This window comes from Sapajus apella, unplaced genomic scaffold, assembly GCF_009761245.1.
Source record: "Sapajus apella isolate SASKATOON/1434 unplaced genomic scaffold, GSC_monkey_1.0 scaffold63, whole genome shotgun sequence".
NCBI classification, from domain to species: Eukaryota; Metazoa; Chordata; class Mammalia; order Primates; family Cebidae; genus Sapajus; species Sapajus apella.
In genome coordinates this window covers 696,164-712,312 of record NW_022437003.1, presented here as the reverse complement: position 1 = coordinate 712,312, position 16,149 = coordinate 696,164, and the positions used below count along the sequence as shown (strand labels likewise).

Sequence of the window (16,149 nt, the reverse complement as noted above, 5' to 3'; positions counted from 1 at the left end):
GTCTATCTACCACTATAGGCTCAGTAACTATAGCAGTTCCTGGCACCGAGTAGGTGCTCAGTGAATGTGTTTGGAACGGATGACGGATGGGGTACATGAATACACAGTGCTACGGGCACACTTTAGAAAGAGGGACAAACTATGCTACCATATTATTTTTCTAAGTCATAGCGTGAAACTACATTTGACAACTTTGTCTTTGCTTTCTGTGGGGTGTAAATATACATTATGACTCTGAGTCTTCGTTTAACATCACTTCCTCCTCACACACCTGTCGTGTTTTCCTTTTTTTCGTCTCTCATATGACTCTGCACTTTCATTTCTATCATACTTCGTAAGTATCTGTTGATTTATGGAATCGTTTTTTCACCTTTGTCTCCTTGAGTGGACCATGAGTCTCAGAGAGAGCATCCAATCTTTGTGTTCATTGCTGTATCCCTGGGGCTTACTATCGTGCCATACATGTGGAAAATTCAATCATCAGATGAACTGATGTGATGCCCTTGATGGGTCACAGTATCCACAGCATACAGCCTAATAAACTTCCAAATGAGCAAGAAATACAATTGCATGTATGTACCTACACATGCATTTTAAAGAAATGCTTTATCCATTTTTAATGAAAATTTTAGTTTTTCAAATTTCAGAATAGCCAATATATAATTCCAAAGTTCAGTCACTGTGAGTGCAATGAGTTGAGCCATGATTTCTGTCCTGACATCGACTTTCCCTGTGACTTGGGGTCAGTTATTCAATTACAATGGGTCTCTGTTTAACCATCATTCCTCCAGCTGTAGTGTAAGAATTAACAAGCTATTACCTATACAGGACACAGAAGGGATTCTGCCACAGAGTCCTAAAGAAAAACAAACAAACAAAAAAGCAAAATACAATTGCCAATCCCTAAATTCATGGGTTTTATTTAGCTTTATATTAGCTATGATATATCTTTCAACAACCGAAATATTCTTCTCACTCCTCTTTCACCCCACACCTGCAAAGTTAGGCTGCCTCAAGCCTGGGCCCTCTGCGGTTCTCACTGCACTGTCTTCCTCCGGGCTCCCTCTTCCATTCTCTCACTTGGCAGCACCAGTGAGATGTGCCCTGTGCAAGCCGTGCTGGGTGATGAAGCACCACAGTGACGCCATGTCTCGTCTTCAATGAGGACCATTCCACGGCTGGTCAAATCTGCGACTCAGGCCAGGTGCAGTGGCTCGCACGTGGAATCCTAACACTTTGGGAGGCCAAGGCAGGCTGATCTCTTGAGCCCAGGACTGTGAGAACAGGCTGGACAACAAGATGAAACTTTGTCTCTACAAAAAACACAAAAATTACGGGGACGCATGCCTGGAGTCCCAGCTACTCGGGAGACTGAGGTGAGGGGATCACTTGAGCCTTGGAGATCAAGGCTACAATAAACCACGATGATGCCACTGCACACCACCCTGGGTGACACAGTGACATCTGTCTCAAAAAAAAAAAAAAAAAGTCTAAAACTTCAGTCCTGAGGTCCCTGTCAGGCCTCGGCTCTGCCATTTACAACTGCTTGCCACACACTTTCAACTACGTTTCCTGATAATACTTCCAAATCAACATGTTTGAAATTACATAGGTTAGTATTTGCTCTGACTGCCCTCTTCTTGGCCACAGTACTAACATTTTCTCAAATTCCAAGCTTAAAAACCTCAGTTACCTGTGGCCCCAACCTCTCCATTCCTCTCCGTTAACCCCTTGTTATCCAGTCATCACACAAATCCTTTGTTCCTTGGTTTCTTCCTGAACAATCATCACTTCCTGCTGCCTCTGCCACCTCCCCCGTCTAGACTCTTATCCCCTGACACCAAGACAGCTGCCACTGCCTCACAACGTCAACTTATCTATGGCTTCTCACCATGTGAAGTCTTTCTCCATGTATAAGATCTGATGTTCCCCAAATGGACTCAGATTAAAATTCTCATCTCTCAGAAGGATAAAGACTAGACTTTTCATTCTTTTGTTCAAGGCCACATAATAACTGCCACCACCTACCACGTCAGGCACAGAAGCCCCCACACCAAAAAGGACCATCTGATCCAGTCAGCCTAAGGGACTCACTGACCTGGGGCTCGGGAGCAGGAGCTCTGGGCCGGCTGTGTGGATGCAATTCCTCCCTTGCTATTTGCTCAATAGGAGCCTTTGTTTGTATTTTATATTATGTTATTTTGTTTCATTTTTTTGAGACAGGGTTTCACTCTGTTGCCCAGGCTGGAGTGCAGTGGCGGATCTCAGCTGACTGCAACCTCTGCCTTCAATGGGAGCTTTTGGACATGTCGCTTCTCCCCTGAGAACTTCCTTTTCTCATTTCCTTCTTAAACACCGATGACAAAGATGCCTGCCTTGTGGAGTGAGGTTAAATAAATCACTCCTGTAAAGAGCATGGCCTAGCGTTGAGCTGTCAAGTGCCCAGTAAGTGTCAGCCAGCGTGACTGCTTCTTCACATGTCCCCGTCCGCTCCAATCCTGTCACCCTTCCTTGGACCTGAAGGCCCTCTCCCCTCAGCTACCCTTTTCTGAATTTTAAACAGTTTCAAAGGCAGAGCTCAAATTCAACTTCCTCTGTGAACTGCTGCCATGGTCCATTCATTCCTTCCCTCCCTCTCATGGTCACCAATCTCTACATATTTGGTGTTTCACATTAGCTTCTTACCTTTTTAAGCTATCTTCTTTATTTCAAGTAGAGGGTAGGTTGCCTGAGGGCAAGAGCTTTGTTGATTTTTATTTTATTTTTGTCATAAATAGTACAACAGTCTCAGCTAATGAGTTCTTAATAACTATCTGCTGTGCTGAGTTCAGCACTACTCATAAACACAAAATTATTTTTCTTTCTTTCAAGAATTGCACATGATATAACAAAAAAAAAAGGAGGGATCTAAATCATCAGGAGATATCGTTTCCTAGAAATCATTTACTTTACAGAATACCAAATGAAGAATGTTGCTTAGCTGATTCAAGGTGTGGGGCAGGGGATGTCAAATCAGTTCTGATCACAACTTGTCAGGCAATTCAACCAAAAGAAAACAAAGAGAAGCATCAGTCAGGAAGAACTACCAAGGCAACGCTCCGGCCTGACATGGAGCTCACCCCCATCGTGGAGCACAGACTGGAAATACAAGTACATCAGGAAATGACCTACTGAAAGCTCTCACTGCTCCCACAGAGTAGGTAATTAATAAATGTTTGCAGAACTAACAAACGATGAATAAATGATAAACGGAAAAAATTTGGATGGCAAACTAAATACTCGGAACAATTCTCAATCTTTTCAAGCAATATAAATGAGGATTACCCCTTTTCTCACCAAAACTTCCCTTATAGCCTTCGTTAAAGATAGAAACCAAGACTAGATGATCATTGATGTGAACTACTACAATAGTTCTTACAGTTTCACGTATCACTGCCAAGATTTTCAGCACAATATAAATTATGTCAGGTGTATACACAAGGACAAATGTTAAAATACATATTCTAAAAATGTTAGCTCTGTTTAGGATAGTTGTAACAGTAAAGTTCTAGTGCTGTTTCACATAACTGTTTATACGCCACAAAGCGGCTAAGTTTTATCTCTTAGAACTTAATTGAAACCCAAAGGACAGTGTCTTTGTATCATAAAAGTACAGGACATTAATGAGAGAAGCATCTGATACTTACACTCCCTTTAGACTTTCTGGATCCTACAATAGGAGGCAGTGAAGCAGCTTTCTGACTGTGGAAACAAATTGCAATTTAGAAATCTGGATGTTATTTACAAATAATGTACAATACAAGATAATTATCATCTCAACCTGGAAGTCAACTGTTTGCTGCTATCTGTGCTTCACAAAAGGTATCCTACACTTTAACATATACTTCCCCAATTTCACAAAGATCACAAAATTTCCAAATTCCACCCCAAAAGATTTTTAATGTTTCCTTGTATACTATTTTAATCAGTTTAAAAATAAGCTTTAGTATCACCTGAAATTGGTATAGCATTTTTATCCAGATCCCAAAGTGTTCTATTTGCATTTCAAAAAATCATTTCGAAATGTGAGTGATGATTTTTCCAGACTGAGTTAAAAACAAATTTCCTTTGTTTCTCTGATGTCTACTATGTCTACCTCTGATAAAAGAGTAGAGGTAAAACACTGCCATTTGCATTCAGGTAGTTTTTAAACCAGTTGTCCTCACCAAAAAATTAAAAATTCTTTTAGACTATAAGTTGCTTTGTTGATATCTGTGTTATTAGGAAAAGACCCATGTTGAAAACCCAACTGAATCTCTCCAAAAACAGAAGGACACATATATAAAAATAATTCTTACTAATTGTGTGAGAAGGGCAAACGTGAGTTACAGTTTTCTTATCACCATCAACTACACACTGTTGTTCACAGCAGTTAACCTAGGGTTGCTCAGCAAAGATGGTTAAAGGATTTAATTTCATGGATGGGCAAGGTTGGTTAGCAATAAGTCAGCTGGTAAATAATTCAAAAGTGCTAGAAAACCATGTGCTCTTGCATAGTTCAAACACGCCTCTGAAATTCCATGTCATCTATTACTTATTTAGAAGCTCTTGGCCAGCTTCTCCACCAAGTTATACAAATTGTGAATTAATGGAAAACACATTGGTAACATTCTGCTCTATCTCTGTAGATGAAAACCACAAAAAAAATGGGTTTGCAATGGCAAGAGGGTCACAGGATCTCTGGGAAAAGCAACAGAGATGGATCCCTGTGCACCATGAGCAAGCCGAGGGGTCCAGCGGCAGGGCCCAGAGCTCTCCCTGAGTGACTCTGCAGCATATCTCCTTGGCTGAAATAAAGCATCTTTCACATTTGATGGAGGAAAACTGTGTATAGTACATTGTAATTAGACGTATAATCCTTAAAATCTTAAATGCATTAACTGTACACCCATCCTCTCTATTTGTATAAGTGGGATCACACTGTTTTTATATTTTACAGTTATTATTAAAATTATAAAAAATTATTAAAAGTATAAAATAATAGGGGTTTTTTAACGCTCTGGGATGTTTCTAGCCAAACCAACTGAAAAGTGATTTGGTCTAGCAACTATTAAGACAAAAACACCAGGGGTGGTGGCTTGCACCTATAATCCCAGCACTTTGGGAGGCCAAGGCGGGTGGATCACCTGAGGTCGGGAGTTCGAGACCAACCTGAACAACATGGAGAAACCCCGTCTGTACTAAAAATACAAAATCAGCCAGAAGTGGTGCTACACGCCTGTAATCCCAGCTACTAGGGAGGCTGAGAAAGGAGAATTGCTTGAACCTTGGAGGCCAAGGTTGTGGTGAGCCCAGATTACACCACTGCACTCCAGCCTGTGCAACAAGACTGAAACGCCACCTCAAAAAAACAACACAAAAACTTGTAATCATGTGTGCTGTAGAGAAGCTCATTGCCCTGTACCTTCTTCAAAAGAAAAAATGTTTGAATTGACTATAAATTTCATGCATTCTAAAAAAAAATACTATGTAGTCTTTCATAAATTCCCCGAAATTATATTTTTGTGCAATAACTCTGTCTCCCACCATGGCAATAAAAACAAAGATCAATGTATATCATATGTGCTTTCCATTCTAAGTGATAAATAAGATTATCAGTTACATAAAATATTAAAATATAATAGTGGTCAGCAAAAGACCCAATGCTATTTCAAGTGATAACTAAAGCATGAGCAGTGAATAACTAGAATTGAGACTTACCCATAAGGCCTTCTCATCGTTGACTTATCAAAAAGTAACTCACTGTAAGGAAGTTTCTTAAACTTATCTCTGCCGACAGCCACATAAAACTGCCCATTCTCCAATTCTGCTCCACTCTCAACAAGTTTTCCTTCTAAAGTGTAAAGCCTGTCAAAAATATGAACACCAACAATTAGAATTTTAACAAATATTTAAAGAACTGCTAAAGATTCCAAAGTATTCTGGATGCCAAAAAAATTAAAATTACAAAGTAAATAAAAACACTCTGTACTTAATTGAGCTCATTTTTTACTATTCTCATTATTGCATTATAGATACCTCAAAGTTATTAGTTTCCACTCAATGCTAATGTCATAATGCAGATACAATGACCACCTTGCTATACACAGTTTCATCCCAATGAGCGCGATGATCTAGCATAAGGATCCCTATCGCTGCCATATTAAAATTTTAGAGGAGAAAAATTAACTTGTACAGATCATAGCACTTTAAATAAAGCTCTTTTTCCATTGAACACTGATTCTTCTATTTATATTTTGTTAATACTTTTAATTTTCTTAGCATATTCATTAGGCTGGCAAGCTTCTGACTGCATTATGTGTAAGAACAGCTCTCAACCAAAGTGTTACATGCAAACACACAGAGAACTGGGTCAGAAGCAATGGGGTGAGAGGGCAGGAGGGAAAAGAAGCCATTGCCAGGGTTAATGATGCAGAACTGCATAGCATTCGTGAGCCTTTCTTCTTTGCCATCTCTTCTAAGCAAAAAAAAGTGAACATTATATCTTCCCAGAATCTAGCAGTTTCACAACAACCTTCCTTTACTGTAAAACTGCTGCTATGAACTATGATATGTTACTTATTAAAAGAACAGTGATAATTTTACCAGATGATTTTAAATGTCCACAGAATTTTAAAGAACAGGAAAATAATTATTAGAAAACTAAACCAGAAAGACAGTGCGTATTTTTGAAGATTACAAGTAAAAGCTATTTATAAATGGAAGAATTTCAATATCATCAAAAAGATTTCCGTCTTCCTATATTACACAATAATATCAAATGTCATTTACAGAAGCAAAAAAAAAAAAAAAAAAAAAAAAAAAAACCCACTGACCTCTCACCTTGGTTACTGATCGTGTTAATGACCATATCATACAGAACCATCAAATACAATGAAAATAGCCATCCGCATTCCTGAAATGTATTTGTGGTTTTAGTTAGTATACGGATGATAAAGTATGTTTCTTTATCACATTTTACCTCTACTCCTAACAAGTCTAAATATCAACACTTAACGCAGAATTCTGTCTTTTCTGCCTTAACCTAGGCTGGACAAAGTGGCCCATGCCTATAGTTCCAGCTACTTGGGAGGCTGAGGCCAGAGGATCACTTGAGCCCAGGAGTTCAAGATCAGCCTAGGCAATATAGTGAGTCCCTATCTCAAAAAAAAACAAAAACAAAACACTTGGCCCAGGTTTCTGAATAGTGACATTATTGACATTTTGGACCAGATAATTCTTTGCTGGAGAGGTGAGCAGGCAGCCCTGTACATTGTAAGATGTTTATTAGCAGCACCCTTGGTAGTAGTGGCCACCCCCTACCCAGTTGAGACTACCAAAAACGGTTCCAGGCACTGCCACATGCTCCCAAGGGGCAAAATCATGCCTGGTTGAGAACCAATGGCCTAGACCCAAGCATTCTTTTTCCACTTTTCTTCAAAATAGTTATACCTGAATCAGCAGTAATTTTATAGCTGGAAATTAAAAGGCAGCATAGCTGTGGACTCTGGAAACAGCCAAGATTTGACTTGTTTCCTCTGCAGGTAGGTAAAATATAGTGAATAAATTATTTTTGTTAATACAGACAAGGTCTTGCTATGTTGCCCCAGGCTGGTCTCGAACTCCCAAGCTCAGCTCAGCTGATCCTCCTGTCTTGGCCTCCCAGGGTGCTGGGATTATAGGTATAAGCCACCACACCTGGCCCAGCACTGAATAAATCCTAATTCATAATTTTAGCCTTCTTTTAAGTAACTATTGTTTATTTACTTTCTTCTTTTGCTATAAACACAAGAAACATAAGAAGCAAGTTCAATAAATGTGTATGGAATGCTTTTTATATACGAATATACTAATGCATAGGGAGGGGCCAACCATAAGATTTCTTAATGTTAAAGAAAAGTGGTCATGTCCCAAGAGAGCAGCAACCAAATCTCTCATATCTGCCATTACATTAATAATTACATTTCACGTATCCTAAATATATACACACCCAACACAGGAGCACCCAGATTCATAAAGCAAGTTCTTAGAAATCTACTCCCACACAGCAATAGTGGGAAACTTCAAAACTCCACTGATAGTATTAGACAGATCACAAAGGTGGAAAATTAGCAAAGATACTCAGGACCTGAACTCAACCTTGGACCAAATGGATGTGACAGACCTCTATAGAACTCTCCATCCCAAAACAACAGAATATATATATTCTTCTTACGGCCACATGGCACATACTCTAAAATCAACCACAAAGCCAAACATAAAACAATCCTCAGCAAAGGCAAAAGAACTGAAATCATACCAAACACACTCTCAGCTTGCAGCACAATAAAAATAGAAATCAAGACTTTAAAAACTGCCCAAAACCATGCAATTGCATGGAAATTAAACAACTTGCTTCTGAATTACTTTTGGATACATAATAAAATTAAGGAAGAAATCAAGAATTTATTTGAAACTGAGAACAAAAACACAACACACCAGAATCTCTGGGACACAGCTAAAGCTGTGTTAAGAGGAAAATTCATAGCACTAAATGCCCACATCAAAAAGTTGGCTGAGTGTGGTGGCTCATGCCTGTAATCCCAGTACTTGGGAGGCTGAGGCAGGCAGATTGCCTGAGCTGAGTTCCAGACCAACCTGGGCAACATGGTGAAATCCTATCTCTACAAAAAATACAAAAAAGTTAGCAAAATATGATGGTACACTCCTGTAGCCCCAGCTACTTGGCTGAGGTGGGAGGACTGCTTTAAGCCAGGAAGTTGAGGCTGCAGTAAGCCAAGATCATGCCACTACACTCTAGCCTAGGCAACAGAGCAAGACCCTGTCTCCAAAAAAAAAAAGTTAGAAAGATCGCAAATGAACAACCTAGTATCACAACTAAAAGAACTAAAGAAGCAAGAGCAAACCAACTCCAAAGCTAGCTGAAGACAAGAAATAACCAAAATCAGAGCTGAACTTAAGGAGACTGAGACAGGAAAAACTATTCAAAAGATCAACGAATCCAGGAGTTGGTTTTGCAAAAAAAAATTAATAAGATAGGTAGGCCAGTAGCTGAACTAATAAAGGAGAAAAGAGAGAAGATCCAAATGAACAAATTAGTAATGACAAAGGGGATGTTACCACTGACCCTACAGAAATAAAAATAACCATCAGAAACTGCAACCGCTGTGCACACACTAGAAAACCTAAAAGGGATGGATAAATTTCTGGACACATACACCCTCCCAAGACTGAACCAGGAAGAAATTTATTCCCTGAACAGACCAGTAATGAACTTTGAAATTGAATCAGTAATGAATAGCCTATCAATCAAAAAGAGCCTAGGACCAGACAGTTTCATGGCCAAATTCTACCAGATGTACAAAGAAGTAGTACCATTTCTAGTGAAACTACTCCGAAAAATTGAGGAGGAGGGACTCCTCTCCAACATATTCTGTGTGTCCAGCATCATTCTGATACCAAACCTGGCAGAGATACAACAAAAAAGAAAACTTCAGGCCAAGTTTGTTGTCCTTGATGAACTTCAATACGAAAGTCCTCAACAAAATACTCACAACCCAAATTCAGCAGCACATTGAAAAGGTAATCCACCATGATCAAGTAGACTTTATCCGTGGGATGCAATGTCGGCTCAACATACGCAAATCAATAAATGTGATTCACCACATAAGCAGAACTTAAGACAAAAACCATATGATTTTCTCAATAGATGTAGAAAAGGCTTGCAATAAAATCCAACATCCTTCAGATTAAAAACTCTCAATAAACTAGGTATCAGAGGAACAAACTTCAAAATACTAAGAGCCATCTAGGAGAAATCCACAGCCAACATCACACTAAATGGACAAAAACTGGGAGCATTTCCCTTGAAAACCAGCAGAAGAGAGGGATGTCCTCTCTCACCACTCCTATTCAGCATAGCATTGGAAGCCCTTCCCTAGGAAGTCAGGCAAAATAAAGAAATAAAGAGCATCCAAATAGGAAGAGAGGAAGGCCAAACTATTCACGTTTGCATATGACATGATTCTGTATCTAGAAAACCTCACAGTCTTGGCCCAAAAGCTCCATCAGCTGATAAATAACTTCAGCAAAGTTTCAGGATGCAAAATCAGTGTACAAAGATCAGTAGCATTCGTATACTCTAACAACATTCGAGCCAAGAATCAAATCAGAAGCACATTCTCATTCATACTTGGCACAAAAAAAAAATAAATATCTAAGACTACAGCTAACCAGGCAGGTAAAGGATCTCTACAATGAGAACTACAAAACACTGCTTAAAGAAATCGCAGATGACACAAACAGAAAAACAGCCCATGCTCATGGATAGAAAGAATCAATATCATGAAAATGGCCTTATTGCCCAAAGTAATTTCCAGATTCAAACTACCAATAACATTCTTCACAGAACTAGAAAAAACTATTTAAAATTTAAATGGAACCAAAAAAGCCTAAATAGACAACATAATCCTAAGCAAAAAGAACAAACCTGGAGCCATCCCTTTACCCAACTTCAAACTATACTACAGGGATTCAGTAACTAAAACAGCATGGTACTGGGACAAAAACAGATATGTAGACCAATGGAACAGAATAGAGAGCCCAGAAATAAAATAGTACACCTACTTTAATCTGTCTTCAACAAAACTAACAAAAACAAGCAACAGGGAATCTATTCAATAAATGGTGCTGGGATAACTGGCTAGCCAGATACAGAAGATTAAAATTGAACTCCTTCCTTATACCATATACAAAAATCAACTCAAGATGGATTGAAGACTTAAATGTAAAACCCAAAACTATAAAAGCTCTGGAAAACAACCTAGGCAATACCATTCTGGGTGTAGGAACTGGCAAAAATTTTGTGACAAAGATACCAAAAGCAATCAAAACAAAATCAAAAATTTACAATTGAGATCTAATTAAACTTAAGAGCTTCTGCACATCAAAAGAAACTGTCAATAGAGTAAACAGATAAACTACAGAATGGGAGAGAATTTTTGTAAATTATGTATCTGACAAAGGTCTAATATCCAGCATTCACAAGAAACTTAAATGAGCTTACAAGAAGAAAACAACCACATTAAAAAGTGGGCAAAGGACATGAACAGATACTTTTCAAAAGAAGACATACATGCAACCAACAAGCAGATGAAAAAAAAGCTGATCATTAGAGAAATGCAAACCACAATGAGACACCATCTCACACCAGTCAGAATGGTTATTATTAAAAAGTCAAAAAATAGCAGATGCTGGTATGGTTGAAGACAAAAGGGAATGCTTATACACTATTGGTGAGAGTGTAAATTAGTTCAGTCATTGTGGAAAGCAGTGTGGCAATTCCTCAAAGAGCTAAAAACAGAACTACCATTTATATTCTTTTGGTATATGCCCAAAAGAATATAAATCATTCTACCATAAAGATCCATGCACACATATGTTCACTGCAGCACTATTCACAATAGTGAAGACAAAGAATCAAACTAAATGTCTATCAATGATAGACTGGATAAAGAAAAAGTGGTACATATATACCGTGGAATACTATGCAGCTATAAAAAAGAGTGATGTCACATCTTCTGCAGGAACATGGAAGGAGCCGGAGGACAGCATCCTTCACAAACTAACACAGGAACAGAAAACCTAATACCACATGTTCTCACTTACAATGAGAAGATAAATGATGAGAACACATGCACACAAAGAGAGGAACAAGAGGCATTGCGACCTGCTTCAGGGTAGAGGATGGGAGAAGAGAGAGGAACAGTAAAAATAACTATTGGGTACTAGGCTTAGTACTTGAGTGACAAAATAATCTGTACAACAAACATCTGTGATACAAGTTTTACCTATGTAACTAACCTGCACAAGTTCCCGTGAACCTAAAATACAACTTTAAACAAAAAAAGAAGTTTCTCTAAGCATTCAAGTGTTTGAGCAACATAACTACATTTTCCTGTCTATATTTTTACTTGAATATATTTTATTTCTATGTGTAAATTTTTTCATGTTAATATATGCATGAATAGGTATATCTGGCCGTGAAATTACTTGTAGATATCTTTGTGTGCTTTATATTACTTATTGTGTAGGTTTCATTTATGTATACATCAAAGGTCAAAACTATATGTGAAAAAAAAATAATTATTGAGATCTGCCTTCACTTCTGATACCAAAATAAAATCCAGCAAAATCAAAGGTTTAAATAAAATTTTAAAATATAAGGAGAAAACATAGTAGAATATTCCTATAATCTTGGAGTAAGGAAGATCTAAGCAAGTTGTAAAACGTAGTAATTATAAAAAAAGATTGAAAATTAGATTGCATTAAAATTTAAGATATTTGCATAAAAAAAGAAATGTAGGCTGGGCAAGGTGGCTCACACCTGTAATCCCAGCACTTTGGGCTGAGGTGGGCAGATCACGAGGTCAAGAGATCAAGACCATCCTGGCCAACATAGTGAAAACCCATCTATACTAAAAACACAAAAATTAGCTGGGCACAGTGGTGTGTGCCTGTAGTCCCAGCTACTCAGGAGGCTGAGGCAGGAGAATTGCTTGAGCCCAGGAGGTGGAGATTTGCAGTGAGCTGAGACTGCACCGCTGCACTCCAGCCTGGTGACAGAGCGAGACTTTGTCTCAAAAAAAAAAAAGAAAGAAAGAAAAAAGAAATATAAATAAAATGCAAACTGGAAGTGTACTTAAAGCTCACATCAGAAAAGGTCAATTTCCCCAATATGTCTATGGCAGTGGTCCCCAACCTTTCTGGCACCAGGAACTGGCTTTGTGGAAGATAGTTTCTCCACGGACGGAATGGGGGACGAAATGGTTATGAAATGAAAGTGTTACACCTCAGATCATCAGGAATTAGATTCTCATAAGGAGCACACAACCTAGATACCTCGCATGCACAGTTCACAATAGGCTTTGCGCTCCTATGAAAATCTGATGCTGCTGCTGATCTGGCAGTGGGTGGATCTCAGGCAACGATGGCTCCTGCTGCTCACCTCCTGCTGGGCAGTTGGTTCCTAACAGGCCATGGAACAGTACCAGTCCATGGCCTGGGGGTTGGGGACCCCTGGAGAGTGCCTATAAATCAATAAGATAAATGTGCAAAGGCCATGACAGACACTTCAGACACAATGGATATAAACATGCAGCATTATTTACAGAGTACCTTGGTCATTAAGAACACAGGCTCTGGAGCCAGAATGCCTACTAGGCTTGAATCCCAGCCCTGCTACTCAGCATCACCATAACCCTGGGCAAATCATTTCCCACTACGTGTCTCACATCTCATGTCTATTAAAAGACAATGGAAGCACTACTTACATCATAGCGTTGCTGAGTTAATTAAGTCAAAAATGTAAAGCACTGAGAATAGTGCCTGACACCAAAGAAGGAGTTTGTGTCCTTTGCAGGGACATGGATGAAGGTGGAAATCATCATTCTTAGCAAACTAACACAAGAAGAGAAAAATCAAACACCACATGTTCTCACTCATAGGCAGGTATTGAACAATGAGAACACTTGGACACAAAGAGGGGAGCATCACACGCTGGGGTCCGTTGTGGGGGTTATGGGAGGGATAGTGAGAAGGAGGGTGGGGGAGGGATAACGTGGGGAGAAATGTCAGCTATAGGTGATGGGGGGATGGTGGCAACAAACCACCTTGCCGTGAATGTACCTATGCAACAATCTGACATGATCTGCACATGTACCCCAGAATCTAAAGTACAATAAAAAAAAGAACTTAAAAAAAAAGTCAATAGATGTTACTGTATATTAAATAAATAAAAATCAAAAAACAGTGAAATGCTATTTTTACTCAATATGAGTGAAAAGACTAAATGTTAGTTTTACTAGATAGCAACTGTGACAAATAGGCCTGCTCATAGACTTCTGGTGAAAATATAAATTAGGATAAAATCTTTGGAAGACAACTGGCAGTATCTATCAAAATTTTAAGGACATTTGAAACTTAATTCAACAATTCAACTTCTAGACTATTATATCCTGATAAACTTTGCTTATACAAAAAGACATATGCATGTAATAGCAACAAATTAGCAATGACCTAAATATCCATCCAACCCAAAAGAAAATAAATCATTCTATCAAAAAGAAGCATGCACTGGTATGTTCACTGCAGTGCTATTCACGATGGCAAACATGTGGAATCAGTCTAGATGCCCATCAATGGTGGACTGGGTAAAGAAAATGTGGTACCTATACACCATGGAATACCATGCAGCCATAAAAAAAAAAAAAACAACAAAATCCTGTTCTTTGCAGCAACATGGATGCAGCTGGAGGTCATAATCCTGAGTGAATTAATGCAGGAACAGAAAACCAAATACTACATATTCTCACTGTAAGTGGGAGCTTAAATATTGGGTACAGATGGACACAAAGACAGCAACAGTAGACACTGCTGACTGCTAGAGAGGGGAGGGAAATAGAGTGGTGTGGATTGAAAAACTACTTATTGGATACTATGCTTACTACCTGGGTGACGAGATCTATACCCAAAACCTCAGCATCATGCAATATACCCATGTAACAAACCTGCCCATACATTCCCAGAATCTAAAATAAAAAATGAAATTATGAAAAAAATGTAACTGATCAAATAAATTAGATTGGAAACACTCATTCTATTTTATAGAATGAGACGTTGCCCAACTAAAAATTTTTTAATAAAAAAATTAGAATTTGGAATACTTTGTGTTAAAACAAAATACTTTGGGTAGGGCACACTGGCACACACCAATAATCCTAACACTTTGGGAGGCCAAGGTGGGTGGATCACTTGAGGTCAGGAGTTCAAAACCAGCCTGGCCAACATGGGGAAATCCCATCTCTACTAAAAAAAAAAAAAAAAAGAGTTTAAAAATTACACGGGCATGGTGGCAGGCGCCTGTAATCCCAGCTATTTGGGAGGCTGAGGCAGGAGAATCATTAAACCCGGAGGTGGAGGTTGTAGTGAGCCAGGATCACATCACTGCACTCCGGCCTGGGCAACAAGAGCAAAACTCCATCTCTAAAACATAAATAAATAAAAATAAACAAACAATACTTTGTAGTCATTAAAAATAATAAAATAGAGGTATCTGTGCTGCTAAGAATAATCTCTAAGATTTATTATTGTAGGAAAAAATCAAGGGGGTGTCTGTATACATGTATTTATTTATTCATATGTATATATGTATTTCCATTTATGTTTTTAAAAACTGGGCCAAGCACAGTGGCTCACGCCTGTAATCCCAGAACTTTGGGAGGCCAAGGCGGGCAGATTGCTTGACCCCAGGAGTTCAAGACCAGCTTGGGAAACGTGGTGAAATCTCATCTCTACAAAAACAAAAAAAAGCTAGGCGCAGTGGTGCATGCTACTTGCGAGGCTGAGGTGAGAGGATCACGTAAGTCTGGGCAATCGAGGCTGCTGTGAGCTGAGATCACACCACTGCACTCCAGACTGGGTGACACAATGAGACCCTGTCTCAAAAAAATAATAAATAAACAAAACAATAAAAAATTAAAAATGTATTTGCTTGCATATGCATACAATATTTCTGGGATAATGCTGAAAAGTACTAGAGAGAGGGACTGGGCGTGCCTGAGGTGGGAGAAATACTTTTTATTTATACCATATTTGAAATGTTTGCCACATGTCAAGTAGTCCTTTCAATTAAAACACCTCATTATATTTAAAATCTCAATGGCTATGAGACTGTAGATAATAATATATGTAAATATACAAACATTAATCTGTATACACATTTACCTGAAAGAAATAATATTCAATCATTTGAGAACTATTTTATCATGTGTGTGGATAAAAACACAAAAACTTGAAAGAACGTACTCCACCAAAGCAGTATATACACATGCATACTTACAATATGTTGTGCACATGTATATGTTATTTGTAACCCTCCTACCTGAGGGAAAATAAATGTCAGCCTCCATCAGGGGATAATTTCATAGGCTTCACAATTTAAAGCTATGATTTTAATCTTAAATTTCAGAACCTGAGAAAAATGCTTTTGATTTCTTACATTTATATAACTCCACTAAATTATTATTTCTATGGCTCCTCTTTTTTTTTTTTTTTTTTTTTTTTTTTTTTTTT

General features: G+C 38.4%; 1 protein-coding gene across 1 annotated transcript in view; it reads right to left on the bottom strand.

Moving 5' to 3' along the window:
• DCDC2 (doublecortin domain containing 2) overlaps positions 1 to 16,149 on the bottom strand; it is a 197,889-nt gene that overhangs the window by 123,292 nt on the left and 58,448 nt on the right. The window contains exons 5-6 of the mRNA XM_032247628.1: positions 5,740 to 5,886; positions 3,687 to 3,741 (exon numbers count right to left, since the gene is read on the bottom strand). Of these exons, the coding sequence (XP_032103519.1) occupies positions 3,687 to 3,741; positions 5,740 to 5,886 (202 nt within the window). The remainder of the gene's footprint in view (positions 1 to 3,686; positions 3,742 to 5,739; positions 5,887 to 16,149) is intronic.